Consider the following 16,397-nt stretch of genomic DNA (forward strand, 5'->3'; position numbering starts at 1 on the left):
TAGAAGAGCATTCTTATCATTCACCAGTAATGATAGTAATGTCATGTGCCTTCTACGCTCCATGTTGTTCATTTCAGAAAATCAAAAATGCAATTTATTACATATTTTACAAATATTTGTTTAATTTTCTTTAAATTTTACATAGATTTTGAAAATGTCTTCTCCTTGAACATCCTCGGTGTGAATGATAAAAGGAAGCAATTGTCACAATGATTCAGGATTTCATCGTACTTAAAACTTAAATAATTTACGATGTATTTTGAAAAATAGAAAAACATAAGCTGAAGGCGGAAGATTAATGTTTTCTTATAAAATTACTTCCTAATTTCAAATTTTAACCAGCTGACCGTTATAACTGTGTCTGACAAAAATGCTTAACTTCACTTTGTTCTTCCTTTCATTTACATCTAAACAATCATTTAACTGCCAAGGGAACCACAGATACGATGATGTAGTAACAGGATATTATCCGTCAAACGATCCAATGGAAGGCGGTAATGTCGACATGAGGGGCAAGCGATTACAGACACTTCAGGTAACAAACTCATTCCGATCTAGTCTGTAGCTATTTCATGCCGATGAGGCGCTATTGAAGTAAATGCAATGTTTTAATAGGCAAATTTGAAAGACAAAAATGTTAGAAAGTATTGTAATGAAGGTTGCTGCATTTTTTTCACATTAAATAAATGTTGAATTATAAACTGTATATGCCCATGTGCATGTTTCAATGTCCTTAAAGAACTTTTAATCGAAGTATGGAAAATAAAAGAATGCTGTAAACCCACTAAGGATTACTCATGTTTGGATGTGGTCAATTTAAGAGAAACATTTTATGCTCAATTTTAAGGCAAGCCCAGAAGAGATAGGTGCAGAAATCGGCTAATTATAGAAGAATTATTCCTGCTAACAGAATGAATAGTTCTAGCTTTGTACATTACTATTTATTTGTTTTTAAAAATGATGAAGTGAATGGCCTTCTTTAACAAACAACTTTAAAAAGCCTTTTGCGCAATATCGTTGAACAACATTAACTGTTACTACTTTTCCATAATGATTAACATCTTGGCAGTATTCAGGTTTCTCGTATGTCTTTTTTAATAAAATAATGCTACATGACATTTCTCATGCAAATTTTCGAATAATAATTTTGTATTACCTTCTTCATATTTTCTTATTGTTCATACTAGATAAGAGTATAATAACTCCATTTTGTATTGCTTACTCGTTTCTTTAGTATCGTCAGAAATTATAATGTGATAATGTTTACATGATAGTACTAGATCAGTAACACAATTTATAATTTCATGGATCATGACTCTAGGGTAGGGTTTTGCCTTTGATTAAAAATGTATTTCTACAAATGATACTGCATACCAAATCTACAATACATGCTATTTCCCCTTGAATTTATTTAACACAAACTTGAGGTAATTTTCAAACGTCTTTTAGGTAGCAATACACAGTTAGGATTGTTAGTTTCGCATTTGGATTTTTTTTATAAAAGACAAACCCAAGTTAAAATTATGTTTAAATTAAGAATATTGAAAATTGTTGCTATGAAAGTGGTTTTAATGGAAAGGTATGATTCCAGAGAAGAGATTGAACCATGTTTTGTTCATAGGAATTGCAAATTTCGGGTTCATATTCATGTCCATTCCAGTAGTGACTCTGAAATTATATCAGCATTTGTTGACTGTTTTGGAAAGATGTGAATTAAGCACGAACTTTTGAAAGGTAATTTGCGGGAAAATGAGACGAAAGACACCCACTTTTTTTTCCATTTTTTGAAAAGGCTATATATCAGTGTTGAAACAATGTATGTCTGATATTCATTGAAATTCTGGTTCAAAGATATTTTTAAGCCTGTTATGGGGGGTCTCGCAGCCATTTTTGAAGAAAAAATAAGAAAAATAACACCATATGTTTCCATGGATACTGAACTTATGTAATTTAGTTTTACCCTTTTTGTAAGTGATTTGGAATCTGCTAAGAAATAGGATTCTAAATATGTATACATGTTTGGGTATTAATGTTAAAATGGCAATATCCATTTCAAAATGCCTGTCCATGTTCCTGCACTTAGAGACCCAATTTCAGCTTCAAATGTTAACTGTTTATTGCTACCTTAACCTTTATGTAGCGTGCCAATCTAATGTGGTTTGATGGTGACTATGGCAAGATTGTTCTTTGGTAGCGGATCTATGGAAAATTTCATATTAGATATAAACAACTAACACAGTATTTAGATCTAAAGTTATAATTATTTAATATCTTCCGACTAATGTAACAATATGTACATATTAATATTCGTATATAAAAGAAAAATCTAGTTCTTTTTACTTCTATTCTTAACACCAACTCTCATGTATCTCATGACTACCGAAAAATTAAATCTATTTCTCACACTCTCACTTCTCCTTTTAACAGTGCCGTGACGGTTCCCGATAGTACCGTTGTCTGGGTAGTACACGGTAGGTATAAATACACCACACACACGGATGTCTTTAATTCTCTTTCTTTTATTCTCATAAAGCCAATGCATTACATCAGTACAGAGATAACAACAATAACTATTTACAATATATACAAAACAAGGAGAGAGGTTACAGAAGTCACTAGCCAGGAGGACAACAAAAGTATTAACATGTTTTATAAATAAACAAAGTTTCTTCAGGACTGGTTTTCGTGTACTCGACAATAAGTTCCGAGAATTTAAATGTATTATGTCGTTGTACAAAATAGGAGGATAAATACTCTGTACGTTTTTGATCGAAAAAAGTACATTCAAATATAAAGTGATATTCGTCACCAATTTGTCGATTGTTACATTGATGGCAAACACGGTTTTCTCTCAATACGTTTTGCCACCTTCCTGTTTCAATCGGCAATTTGTTATTAGTCATTCGAAATTGACAAAGAACAACGGCATCTTTAAAGTCCAAAATATTAAAATATTCCTCATATTCCCAGTTCTTCTTAAAAATTTTGTAGTTTATAGCTTTTGACGAATTTTGAATAAGGGAATTCCAATTCTGAAGAAACTGGTCTAATAATCTTTGCTTTATAACAGTTTTTAACCAATCTTTATCTATAAAATTTTGTGTTTCCCATATATATGAGAAACCACAATCTTGAAATATTTTTTTGACAAATAGAATCCATTTAGTCTGCATGTTATAATGAGCATTCATATGGCGAGAAAGTTGATACAATATAAAGGAAAACTTGTTTGCCGGAAATCAAATTTGCCCAAAATAATACTGCTCGAACTTTTATGTCTATGTTAACCGGATGGCGACCTAGTTCCCCGTAAACCATATAACTTGGTGTTGAGGATTTCAGATTTAAAAGTAATTTACAGAATTTTAAATGTATCTTTTCTAATACCTCATTATTACTAAAACCCCATACTTCGCACCCATACAACAGAATGGGCTTGACAATTTTGTCAAAAAGATCTAGCTGACATTTCATGGAAAGCTGATACATCCTTCCCGTTTTCAGGACTTCGTACATGGCTTTTAAGACCTTATAGGATAAATGTTTTTTTGTCATATTAAAATTCCCTGTTTTAGTAAAAATAATTCCCAAATAGTTAAACTGCTTTACTATCTCAATGTTAGTGTCATTGTAAGAAAATCTGAGATTTTTTGGCAAACGTCCAAAACCAAACACTAAAGCTTTGGTTTTGTCAACGTTTACTTTCAATTTCCAAACCTAACAATAATCATGAAAGGCATTGAGTTGAGTCTACAGGTCCTGTGCTGTTTCGGCCAGCAATACCGTGTCATCTGCGAACAATATAATAAAAAAATTTAAGTATATTTCTAATTCTCTTTCCAGATCTTCTGAAATAGTTTTAAGTCCTGTGATATTTTTACTGACTAAGAAATTTTCTAAGTCATTCAAAAATAAAGAAAATAGGAAAGGTGATAAGTTTTCCCCTTGTCTTACACCATTGTCACAAGCAAAGTATTCCGAATTACAATTATTATATGATATACGAGATTTAATATCACTGTACATATTCAATATTACATTATATTATTAATTCGTATATTTTAACTAATTTGATTCGTTCAGGGATAGTCACATGTTAAACTATATTTTCGAAGGTAGACAGAAAACGGCGGATAGCAAAAAGCATATTGCATAGCAAAAAGCATATTGCACGGTTATTTTTAGAATATCTAAAAACCGATATACTTTGTGACGTCATGTAATGAATTTCATGATATTGTTAAAAGTTACAGATACAAATTTGTTTAAATTATTTGGCCCGAGATGTCCTTGAATGCATATTTTACAAATAGATGTAAAATTTGAATATTTGACCGACATAATCTCCAACAGCAAAGTTTAGCTTGGTAAAGATTTTTATCTTATGAAAATTTGTAAAATTAATTATTTTTTCAAGTTCATTATTTTGACTCTTTTTTTGTTTCAAAATTCCACTTTGTTTCTGTTCTTGAACTTGTAAATTAAACATATACAGGGTAAAATTACTTACAATCTGTTTACTATTGATATTGCCACTGAGTTATAGATCCTTCGAAGAGAAAATTCATCTTTTAAAGCAAAACTTAATCAAACCGTAGCAACTATTTCTTTAAAAGATAACGGTATAAAAAAACTTATCGAATTTACTCTTTATTTTACAAATAAACGCGTCTTTTTTCGGTTAAAAATACGTTTCAGTTGAGTTTTGGGACATAACTTTCTTTAGAAACTATCAAACAATATTGACATGGTCGATCATATTTTGAATGACAGAGAAAAGTCCTACTCAAAAGAGATTTCCTGTGCCATAAATTATTTAAAGATAAGAATAAGATGATGTAGTATGATTGCCAATGAGACAACTCTCCACCAGAGACCAAATGACATATAATTTAACACACATAGGTCACCGTACGTCCTTCAACAATGTGCAAACCCCATACCGCATAGTCGGCTATAAAAGGCCCCAAAATGACAAATGTAAATCAATATTCAAACGAAAAAAATAACGGCCTGATTTATGTACAAAATAATGAACAAAAAACAAATATGATACACAGCAACAAACGGCAACCAATGAATATCAGGCTCCTGGCTTGGGTCAGACACGTACAGAATGTTGCGGGGTTAAACTAGTTTGCTGGCGTCAGACCCACCCCCTAACCTTAAACAGTTGTGTATTTCAGCTAAGAATAATTACACATCACATTTGTTCTGATTGATTTTCAGCTGGTCGGATTTGGCAATGTTTCAATTTTTCGTTCATATAGCCTTCTTGTTCTTGGTGGTTCAACTATTTTGAATCCCTTATAACTTCAGTCATTGTCTGCAAATAATACCGTCAATTTTGTCTATTAAGTTTTCAGAAATGGAATATTTAATCACAAAGGTTAATGCCACCATTTTTATCCATGGTTGAGGCATTCAGCGACTGAGTCGGGATTTTAACAGACCCCTGCTGCTGCAGATAATATTAGAGGCGCTCACTTAAAGATTGATTAAAAACATGCGAATAACATTGGCCAGACAAACAGTCCTGACACTATCCGTTCAGCTACCCGGACAAATAGAAACTTGGTAAAAGTTACTCAGTATTGCAGACACTTTTATTTTACACTATTAGCAAAACAAGTCTTGTATTTCATTTCTCTGTAGGATGTTCTTGGCGGGAAAAAAAACTTGGGTTAGCGTTGCCATGGATAAGTTTTTGCACATTCCTTACGGAGCAGACGTTTGTATACCCGAAATCAACTTTAAATATAAAAGACTCATACAATTTAAGATAAGAATAATAAAATATGAGTAGAAAATGACTTAAGCTTGAAAATGACTTAAGAACAGAAAAATAAGAGTTTCATTGAAGAATTCTATAATAATACATCTTGACTTGCTCATATGAGGTAGTTGTTTTCGGCCCTAGAACTTGTCATTATTTTCGTTTTCAGTTATTCTATTTTTTTTTTTTTTTTTTTTTTTTTTTTTTTTTTTTGTGAGATGGATTCTTTTCTCTTCAATCTTATAAATTTATAAATTGTCAATATACCAAGATTTCAACTTGCTTATGCAAAGTTGACCTTAGATGGATTTGGCTATTATTTGTAGGTCCTATATGGTCATATATCGCTTCAACTGTTTCGGTTCTTATACATCCTTGGCTTTTAAATTTTCGGCTTTGAGCGTTCCTGATGAAGTTAAACATAGAAAAGCGCTTAGAATAAATTTGATATAAATGGAAAATGACTTAAACTTCAATCTTGAACAAGATATAAAAACAGAAAAGTTGTAGACATTCCTCAGAAAATAATCTTCGTTTCGATTTGCTTAAATATTTAAATTTTATTCTATCATCATACATCTTGAAACGCTTATAAAGTTGTTGTTTTCGGCCCAAGAATTAGTTTTTTATTTTTATTTTTTCTATTTGTTTTTTGTCTTATTTGTGAAATGGAATCTTTTCACTTCCATCAACTTCTTGGATTGAAAACAGCGATAAAGATATTGAATCATTTCCAACATATATTCTGAACTTGTGAAACGTACAACAAAGCGTCATAAGTTAGTTTAAAAATTATTCTTTGATAATACATATGTAACAAAAATTTTACAACACAAAAGACCACAATAATCGCAAACACGCGTTTTCTCGGAGAAAAAAAAGACTCATACTAAAAACAATTAGAAACAAACAACACATGAACAAGATAGCCTGATTTTGTATAGGCACACAATGTGGTGAGGGTTAAACCAGTTTTACGTGCGTATTAACTTCCGCCTTTACAAGAATAAGAGAATTAGACACAACCTTTTTAACAATTAATGTGAACACGGATATTAAAGGCGGAACGTAAACTACAGGAAGACAACGTGGCGACAGTTGATAGTAGAATAATGCCGCTCAAGAAAACATAAATATTAGAAAAACACTTATACCAGGTTTTATGAGGTCTCCACATAAATTTATTTGAAATTCTAATATGACGTGCTTCTTTCGCTTTGTAAACAAAACCGTGATAAAATTCTCGATATATCTATATCTATGATTGCCAATGAGACAATTATCCACCAAAGTTCAAATGAATGCAACCGTACGGCCTTCAACAATGTGAAAACCCCATACCCTATAGTCTGCTTTAAAAGACCACGACATGAAAAATATGAAACAATTCAATTGAGAAAACTAACAGCCTAATTTATAATAAAATAATTAACGACAAATACGACAGACATGAACCAACGATATCCACTAAACTACAGGCTCCTGACTTGGGACAGGCACATAAAGAATGTGGCGGGGGCGCCAACCCTCCCCTAACCTTGGACATTGGTGTAACAGTACAACATAAGAAAAAACTATAAAAATCAGTTGAACAGGTGTTTGTTTTAATCTGTGTTACAAGCTTCATTGTCTATCAACTGGTGCTGACAACGTTATTAAGTTTTTAAGTAATGTGAAATAAAGTTATAAATCAAGTATTACATAATAAATATAATTAATTTCTTTTTTAAATATAGTATTTCCAATACCGAAACACACACAAATGCATATCCGTTACTTATTGCCTGTACGTAGGGGATCGGTCATACAAACCCGACATTCTAGCTGGTAACATTTTTAAGAAATTTGTATGTTAAAATTATTCCCAGTAAATCGCCTTTAAATCCAAATGAAAGCGTCTGGTTATGTTGCAAACGAGAATGATTGAATTCGAGTTTATACTTCCTTTATGAAATCGACACTAGTTAAAAGTAACCCGAAATCTCATTAAAAATCAACTGATCTTAGTACTTCATATTAAACTTTTAACGATAAAACCTATTCGAACTACTAGTATATTTTGTTGCCTTTTTAACTTTCAAAAGCAAAAATAATATTTTGGAGAAATACAGAGAAGGCTAAGCAAGAGCGTCTCGGTAAATCTTGATTCGTAAGTTGGGTAACGGACACTTTTAGTGATTGCCAAAACAATCTGATATAAAAATAACAAGATTTGGTATGATTGTCAATGAGACAAATATCCACAAGAAACCAAATGGCGTGGATGTTCTATCAACTTTAGGTCATTACATGACCTTCAACCATAAGCAAAATCAATACCTGTATAGTGAGCTATAAAAGGTCCCAACATACCAAAATGTAAAATAATTCATTCAAACTAAACAAAACAACTGCCTTATTTATGATAAAACGATAAACAAAAAACAAAACTGACATACTGCAACATACTGCATTATACGACAACCACTGAACTACTGACTTGGGACAGGGTCAAAAAGAATGTGGCAGGGTAAACAATGTTTGCGATCGTTCGACCATTCCCTTAATCTGAAACATTAATTCGTGTTACAACACAACATAAGAAGATACTCTCATGTCATGTCAGGGTCTTTCATAGCTAATATAAAAGGAAGAGTTGACAACAGTTGCCAAGAAGAAGGGAAATCAATGGACAAAAACAAACCGGGGGACAAGAAAGATACACAATGAGAAACAATATACACTCAACACTAAAAACTGAAAACAAATGAGAAACAGTTATAAGGACCCCGTAAAATCTTGGGCCACATCAGATGCTTTGGAAGGGTAAGCATGGGGTGCTTCCTGCAAGACACCCGCAATGTTTTATATGATTCTTAAGCATAAAATCGACCAAACATTTTTTAAGGATTTACGCCACCCCATCTCCCCCCCCTTTTTAAAAAATCCTGGATCCGCCCCTTGTTTCGGATACCGTTATTTATTTTAAAAAAAAAACTGTGAATATGCTATTAAAAACTAGAAATTAAATACAAAAATTTAAAGGTTATAGATATGATTTATTTTTCAAATATCGCAAATTTGCTTATGATAGAAAGAATTGTAATTTAGCTCCCTTCCTTATAAGGTTTTGTTTGTTTTTGTGTGTTTTTTTTTTAATTTGTGTGTGTGTATGATTTTTTTTGTGGGAGGGGGGTGTTGAAAAAAGCGATATGTTTTTGGTGACACAAAGTCCGAAAAATTATACAGTTGCCCAAGCACATAAATTTTCAAACCAAAGTGTCACTCTGGATAAAATTGTCTAAAGGGAAATCTAGAAACTATTTTAGTTGTTTTCTTATAATATTTGCAGTTCAACTATCACCATAGATATCTTTCATCCCGTCACATGTCCTAAGCCAGGAATCCTGTAATACAATGGTTGTCTTTGGTTTCTGTCTGTCATATTTGTTTTTCATCCATTGTTGTAGTATAAATCCGGCCATTGGTTTTCTCTTTTGAATTGTTTCACACATTGATATATCGGGTCCTTTTGTAGCTTACTATATATACGGTATGAGTTTTGCTCTTTGTTAAAGACCGTACGGTTATATGTAGTTGTTCACATATTTGTTTCGGCATGCACTCTTAGCTATATCATTGTTTTTATTGGTGGCGGAAGCCGGAGTACAAAAAAAAAACCACCGACCTTCGGCAAGAAACTGGTAGTTTTTTTATGAGGAAGGTTATCATAAAAATATCAATGACAGAGGGGTGAATTGGGACATTTTCCCTTAAAACGAAGATTTCGCCGCACTTTGATGAGTTCTACAACTTATATTTTCGGAATAAAGGCAAAATAAGACTGTAACCAAAGAATTGGAGGAACTGGACCTACATTTGATAAAATAAAAAAACAATCTTGTGACTTAATGCTCGAAATATTTTTTACAGATTACTTTACTTCATCTATATGTTATTGTTTCTGAGTTGATACAATTTTCACATAAAAGGTTATGTTGACTCTGAACGACGACCTTTCGAAAGATGCCATTGTAGTATTTCCAAAAAAGAATCGTCGAAAAAAGGGGACAGACGATGCAAAAGCGAGAATAAGAAAGCCCATAAGTCGTCGAAAGTCCGACAAAATCATGACAAAAAAACGATGACAAAACAAACAAGAGTATAAACAGAACAACAATTTACCGACAAGAGCCTTTTTTTAAACCTTTTTTTCCATTTTATGATTTTTTTGCATGGATTCCAGGTAGTTTATGTATGATTGATATTTGGTATATGTCGTCTTTTCGGTATATAAAGCTTACTATTGCCTTTATGAATAGCACAGAAAATCATATTAACATAGAGCGTAAACGATGAAGATAATGCGCAAAGATTGAACTCTTAATTGTTAATCTAAATCTCTAAATCACTTATAAAGGTACAAAAGGTCCCGGAAACCTCCTACTACAAGGTAAAATACAGGAATTTTTTGTATCATTATTGTGTAATACAACAACATAAAGATTGTATTTTTGTTTGCACTCAGCGTTAGAAACGTTGTTCACCGGAAATAGTTCCAACGTTTTGTGACGTTACACAGTGTTTCGCTCTACATAGTAACGACTGACCGCTGCCAGCATGGAAGGCGTACTTTTGTTAATGAATGTTATCATAATTATGTTTTGTAATTCTTATGATTTAAGGTATGGTTTTTGTAATTGTTGCTTAAATGTGCTGTTAACAGTTAATTCGAAATCCAGACAAATACTTAAAAGCAAAGTATTGACTGCTGTTAAACTGCTGGTCTATTGATTGATATATGACCATGTTTTGGAGATGTTTCTTTTTTGTCTTCAACAACAAGTACTCTCTTAAAGTATAGATACATGTAAATACTAGTTTCAAATTTGGTATGCTTTATTTATTTACTTCATTCTGTTTTTCTTATATTAATGCTTCTGTTTAGTAACTTATGTCATAAAAGAGAGCCTTTTTAAATAAAAATAAACGCGTTATAAAACGTTGTTATAATTATTAACGCCGATTTAATTGGTGATTCTTTTCTTGTAGAATGGATTTCGCAATCATATCCAAACTATTCAACTATGAGTTTATTTCCAGTGAGGTAAGTACTTTTCTTTGTTTTGAGTGCGCGAGGTGTGTGATTATGTCTTACTTTAAATAACTGCACATTTATATATAAAACTTAAAATTGCTAAATTATCATTGCACCAAGAAAACTATGGAAATATTGGTTCCCAATTCCAACAAGCATATATAGATGCACATCGAAAGCCTCTTTTAAAATGTTTAAATATTTTTCTTTCAGTTTCAAAGAGTTACAGCCGATATCACATGGACAAATGTTTCAACAGTTCAATCTCAAATATTTGTAATTGCCGTTATTTTGCTATTTATTCTCCACCAGTTGGTTCTTCAGAGGGCTTCAGAGAAAGGTATTATATTATATTTTATTCTAATTAATCTTTCTCTTAGATTGATTTCAATGGGCAAACCAAAATCATGTAACTGAGTTATAACTTTGCGTAATAAATCAAAGGGGTACTGAAGATGAATACATTCTAGAATGCCACTGGTGAAACAGTGATTTTTTACTAAACCAGAGCACAGTACTGTGGTTCTATTGTAGAACATTGCATATCTTTTTTCCTTAGGCCCAAGTGTTCATAGTTATTTATTGACCACTTTGTAGCTTCTTAATTCGTTCGCTAGGAAACATGATATATAAACTTTAAAGAAATAAGAAGATGTGGTATGATTGCCAATGAGACCACGTTCCAACAGAGACCAAATGACATAGAAATTAACAACTATAGGTCACCTTGCGGTTTTCAAAAATGGGCAAAACCCATACCGCATAGCAAGTTATAAAAGGCCCCTACATGAAAAATGTAAAACAATTCAAACGAAAAAGCTAACTACCGATTTATGTACAAAACAATAAACTAAAAAAAAATATGATATAAAGCAACAAACGACAACCACTGAATTACAGGCTCCTGACTTGGGACAGGCACATAAAAATCTGGTGGGTTTAACATGTTTGGGGCGCATAACCCTCTACTTAACTTGGGACAGTGGTGCGAACAAACTGTACAAAATAATAAAACAAAAGACTAACTGCACTTAATTACAGGTTCCTGCTTTTTATATTATTTATGTATTTTAATATAGAACAACCTATCGAAATTGACAGATAATTTTATATTGTTCAAATATAGTAAACTAAAATTTTATATGAAAATAACACAATTTGGCGCATACGAAGCGCTTTTCAGGATTAACCTTCATTAAGAACGCTCAAACCCGAAACATGTTGAATGCCAAATACTTTAATACTTGAGGAGGTATATGAATTATGATCATGACGAAACTAAAAAAAAAATAACAAAATACGACTAAGGTCAACTTTGACAGGGAGTTGGAACCTTATTTTCTTAATAATATAAGTACTTTGTAGATCATAAAGGTTTATTAAAGTTCACTAAAGATACAAATCCAAAATTAACTCACATAAAATATGAATGCGCCGATGTACCTTTCACACGAAAAATAAATTAAATAATAAAGAATTTATTATAAAGAAAATTGAAGAGATGGACACTAGATTTTTCCCCTAGGATATCCTATACCGAATTAACTTTTTTAACATGTCTTTGACAATATTAAGTAAGCATGATGAATGATTGCTAGCTTCCGAGTTTACATTTAGCATTGTCTATATGATATATAATTCCATCTTATTTTTTTTTTTGTATGTCCCATATAGAAATAATTATTTGATAACTATTTGTATGTTAAATAACCAGAGTCTTTCTTGCTCTTGCTTTGATTCATCTTTGATCTTTCAGAAGTCGAAAACATTCTCGGCCAATGCAGACAAGGACAAGCACGAGTAATGAATATTTCACATTTTAAAAAAGGTACATACATTTAATCCAATAGTCTTCCGATAAATCCGATTGATAATCTTCAATTAGAATATAGCAAAGTGTTCTTAACCAACGAAATTGTAGGATTTGATGTATCATAATTGTGAAAAATAAATGTAAATCAGAACTTTTCTGTTTGATAACTAGTACCGGTCGATTTTACAGTGTGAGATGATGACCAGCAGATTGGGTACTTTGGGTTTTCTTTAAAAAAATCACTGAGATCATTCTTTGGTGTGGTTTTATTTCGTATTGTTTTACATCTATCTGTGTTTTAGTTCACGTTAGCATCCAATAATACGAATACAATAACAGCCGAAAAAAAGTTTAATGGTATCATGGTTTAACCGTGTGATTTGTAGGACAAAACTTATAGAATTTATTATTTTCACTCTCGATGGAGAATGCTGTGAATTTTTTTTAAATGATATTCCTTTCTTATTTATTTCAGACATTGCAAACCTATTTTCCATAATAGAACCAAAATCAAAACAATTGCATACTAGATATAAAAGGACAGAATCAATTGTTTCAAAACCAGATGAATATGACAACCTTAGACAAGATTTCCATTCAATAAAAAAAAACTGGGCTAAAGAATTTGCTTTCATTAGCCGATTCAACATTGGTTACTTAAATGGACGGAAAACTTCAGACATTAAAATTCAGCTCACCATGGCTAAAGGATTTGTAGGTAATAGCACTTGCTAAATTAAAGAAAGAGGTTTTAGAAATGCTCAAATATTTAAGATACAAAAACAAACAATTATAGAATAAATTAACAACATATCAAACAGTTTGGTCAGCTCAATTTTCTATCGAATGCCGTAGTTTGAAATGCCCGTATCACCAGATATTTGGGACTCGTTTTGCGTTCTATCATTAGTGTCTGATTTTCGAATTCTAATTTACAATTTCGCAATCCCTCTCTCTCTCTCTTTCGTATTTGAATTAAATTTGTCTGTATCATACATTTTAAACTTATATTTAGTTGTAACTCATTTTAATGCAGACAAAGAATTGGGTATTATCAAGAAGGATATGGCTGAGGATATGCTGTCTCTTCAAGAAGTGGAAAGAGAGGTCAGAACTTTACAGAAATATTTTGGTAAGTTAGCATTATTTCATATGCATTATCCGAATAATGTCTCCTTTATTCCATGCAGCAAGCGTATACAACTACACTAACTTGGTAATTTTAGTTTTTTCCTTAGTATAATTTTGGAAGAACAGCCATGGAGATTGGTTACAATTGAAACATAACAACATGTGTATGCCTTTCCCTCAAATAGTATAAAAGAGAGGCGAAAGATACCAAAGGAATATTTAAACTCATAAGTCGAAACCATGGCAAAAAAACGACCAAACGACAAACAATAGTACACAAATCAAAACATGGAAAACCAAAGACTGAGCAACACAAACCCCACAATAAACCGGGGTGATCTCAGGTACTTCGGAAGGTTAAGCAGATCCTGCTCAAAATTTAATTGATTAAGATATTATCACATGATTTTTACGACTAGGTTGGTATTTCGATGAAAACGTCTGAAACGATTTATTCGTCGTATGTAAATCCATGTTGAAGAAGCACCGATGTCAAATATTTTGAGACACATGGACTGTATGTAATTAAGTGAAAAAGTTAACTTTGGTATTAGAAGGAGTTAAAAATTACATTTTCTTGATTAAAAGTCAACGAATCAAAGCAACTTTTACAATACTAGTAATGGTGAGGATGATTTGATATCAACTATTTTTAAAGCACACATAGCTAAATAGTTTTCGTTCTTGGAGCAATAATTATTTTTCATGCATTTGTTTGTATGAGCTTTTTGTGATTACACACCATAATCCTTTTTTCTACTTTGTAGGCAAGTGAAGCTTGTTCGAGTATATTATAGCAGAAGATACGATCTACAATACAGACTTATTTTTTTTCCTTTCTTATTTTAATAAATTTTGTTCCAAGCTGCTTAAATGTTGTAGTTGTAAACAGTTGCAATAACAGTGAAACTTTTGTAACGAAATTGATTCCTTTGTTAACATTAACCACGTAAAAAGCTAGAACTCCTTTGTTGAGCCATGATAAAAGCATCGAATTAATTACTACAGACATATTCTTTTCAAAACGGCGAATCTGAATGGAACTCCGTTCCAAGGGTTATATACACACATTCAGAGCATTGTCAATAAAAAAGTCATTGGGTTGACGAAAGGATGTTCCACGCCCAGTAGTCCGAGATTGCTTTAACGTCTGACCACCTATGTAGTGCCTTGCTTGGGTTATGGGAACACGACCCAAGCAATTCATAAAAAAGACAACTAGCAAATCAAAAAAGGCCGTCGGACGTCTTGGCAATCTCGGACTAAATGCCCGAACGGTAGTCATAAACAGTATTCAGGACGAGAACATGCATGTTGTTGTGATATGAACTCAGTTGCACAATAGACCAACACGGATTTTTACCATGTGAACTCTCAAGTCAACATGAAGTTTACCGTAAAATACATCAACCCAACTGGGACCTCGAGAGCACCTTTGAGTTTTGTTTTTCTTTTTTTTTTACACAACATACAAATCATTTGCATATCAAATGAATAGAAAAAAATCTAATAGGCAATATATATACGGTATAAATCAATATCATTATCGTGTATATTCTAACTAATTTGATCCTTTCGAAAGAGTCACATGTTCAACTATACTTCCAAAAGTAGACTGAAATCAGCAGATAGAAAAGTGATATTGCACGGTTATTTTTAGAATATCTGACATACTTCTGGCTTATTGGTAATAATGATATAACAATTGTAGCCTTTGCATGAGGTCGATACGAGGATATATCGACCTAAAGAAGTATATCGACCTCGGACTTCGTCCACAGTCAATATACTTCTTTAAGGTCGATATATCCTCGTATCGACCTCATAAAAAGGCTATAATTTTATAATTTCACGAAATTATAAAAACAGTTTCTCTCGTCTGATAGAGATAGGTATGATCAATTTTCCCTGGTCTTTGCTTCGAGAGCTCTTGGAAACCTCTGGAATTTGAATATTTAAATGATTAGGTGAGATATTGTTAAAGCTTTCAACTACACTTATTGTAAGATGTCCATAAAATAAAAATGTTTTTAACGGTACCGAGAACGTTACTGGTTGCTGTTGAAATCAAATACATAATTAGTGTATCATAGAGAACAAATTAACAACAAATCAAATTAACAATCAATCTACAAGTGATCTTTAATGAATGACGAAGGGCGCGGCATCAGATTGCTAGTGGAAAAGAGGATATGTTGGATAAGGTCACAAATTTTGACCTGAAACAGGTAAACCACGGATCAATTATACAGGGTTCTTAAACGATCAGAGAGCGCGACACCATCTCCACATGCACGAGGCATATAGGGTGTAACGCCAAACTTCGGGTCCGACGTCGCTTTTTATTTTACATCCCGCACAGCCAAAGGAACATCCGTCTTTATTATGGGTATTATGTCGGATGTATGGCGAGCCGTTTTACTATTTATTCTAACTTCAAGATATTTCATATAATATATAAGATATCTCATATAATATATAAGGTATCTCATATAATATATAAAATATCTTATATAATCTAGTTTTTATAAGATATCTTTTATAGTTCATAAGATATCTCATATAGTTTATAAGCTATCTCATATAATTTATAAGATATC

General features: G+C 32.2%; 1 protein-coding gene across 1 annotated transcript; it reads left to right on the top strand.

Annotated features, from left to right (window-relative positions):
* Positions 1-333: 333 nt before the first annotated feature.
* LOC127728145 (uncharacterized) lies at positions 334-14,665 on the top strand. Its single transcript, XM_052235389.1, has 7 exons — positions 334-535; positions 10,808-10,862; positions 11,067-11,193; positions 12,610-12,681; positions 13,142-13,384; positions 13,703-13,798; positions 14,565-14,665. Exons 2-7 carry the CDS (start codon positions 10,809-10,811, stop codon positions 14,570-14,572), a joined length of 600 nt encoding a protein of 199 aa, XP_052091349.1. The 5' UTR covers positions 334-535; position 10,808; the 3' UTR covers positions 14,573-14,665.
* The last annotated feature ends 1,732 nt before the right edge of the window (positions 14,666-16,397 follow it).

This window comes from Mytilus californianus, unplaced genomic scaffold (genome assembly GCF_021869535.1).
Source record: "Mytilus californianus isolate M0D057914Y unplaced genomic scaffold, xbMytCali1.0.p SCAF_2, whole genome shotgun sequence".
Lineage (NCBI taxonomy): Eukaryota > Metazoa > Mollusca > Bivalvia > Mytilida > Mytilidae > Mytilus > Mytilus californianus.

What these genes read in the sequence shown, in the direction of transcription:
- LOC127728145 (XM_052235389.1), top strand. Translation starts at nt 10,809, where the DNA reads ATGGATTTCGCAATCATATCCAAACTATTCAACTATGAGTTTATTTCC. An exon ending in TCAGAGGGCTTCAGAGAAAG is followed by an intron (nt 11,194 to 12,609) that starts GTATTATATTAT and finishes TTGATCTTTCAG; the next exon opens with AAGTCGAAAACATTCTCGGC. An exon ending in TATTTCACATTTTAAAAAAG is followed by an intron (nt 12,682 to 13,141) that starts GTACATACATTT and finishes TATTTATTTCAG; the next exon opens with ACATTGCAAACCTATTTTCC.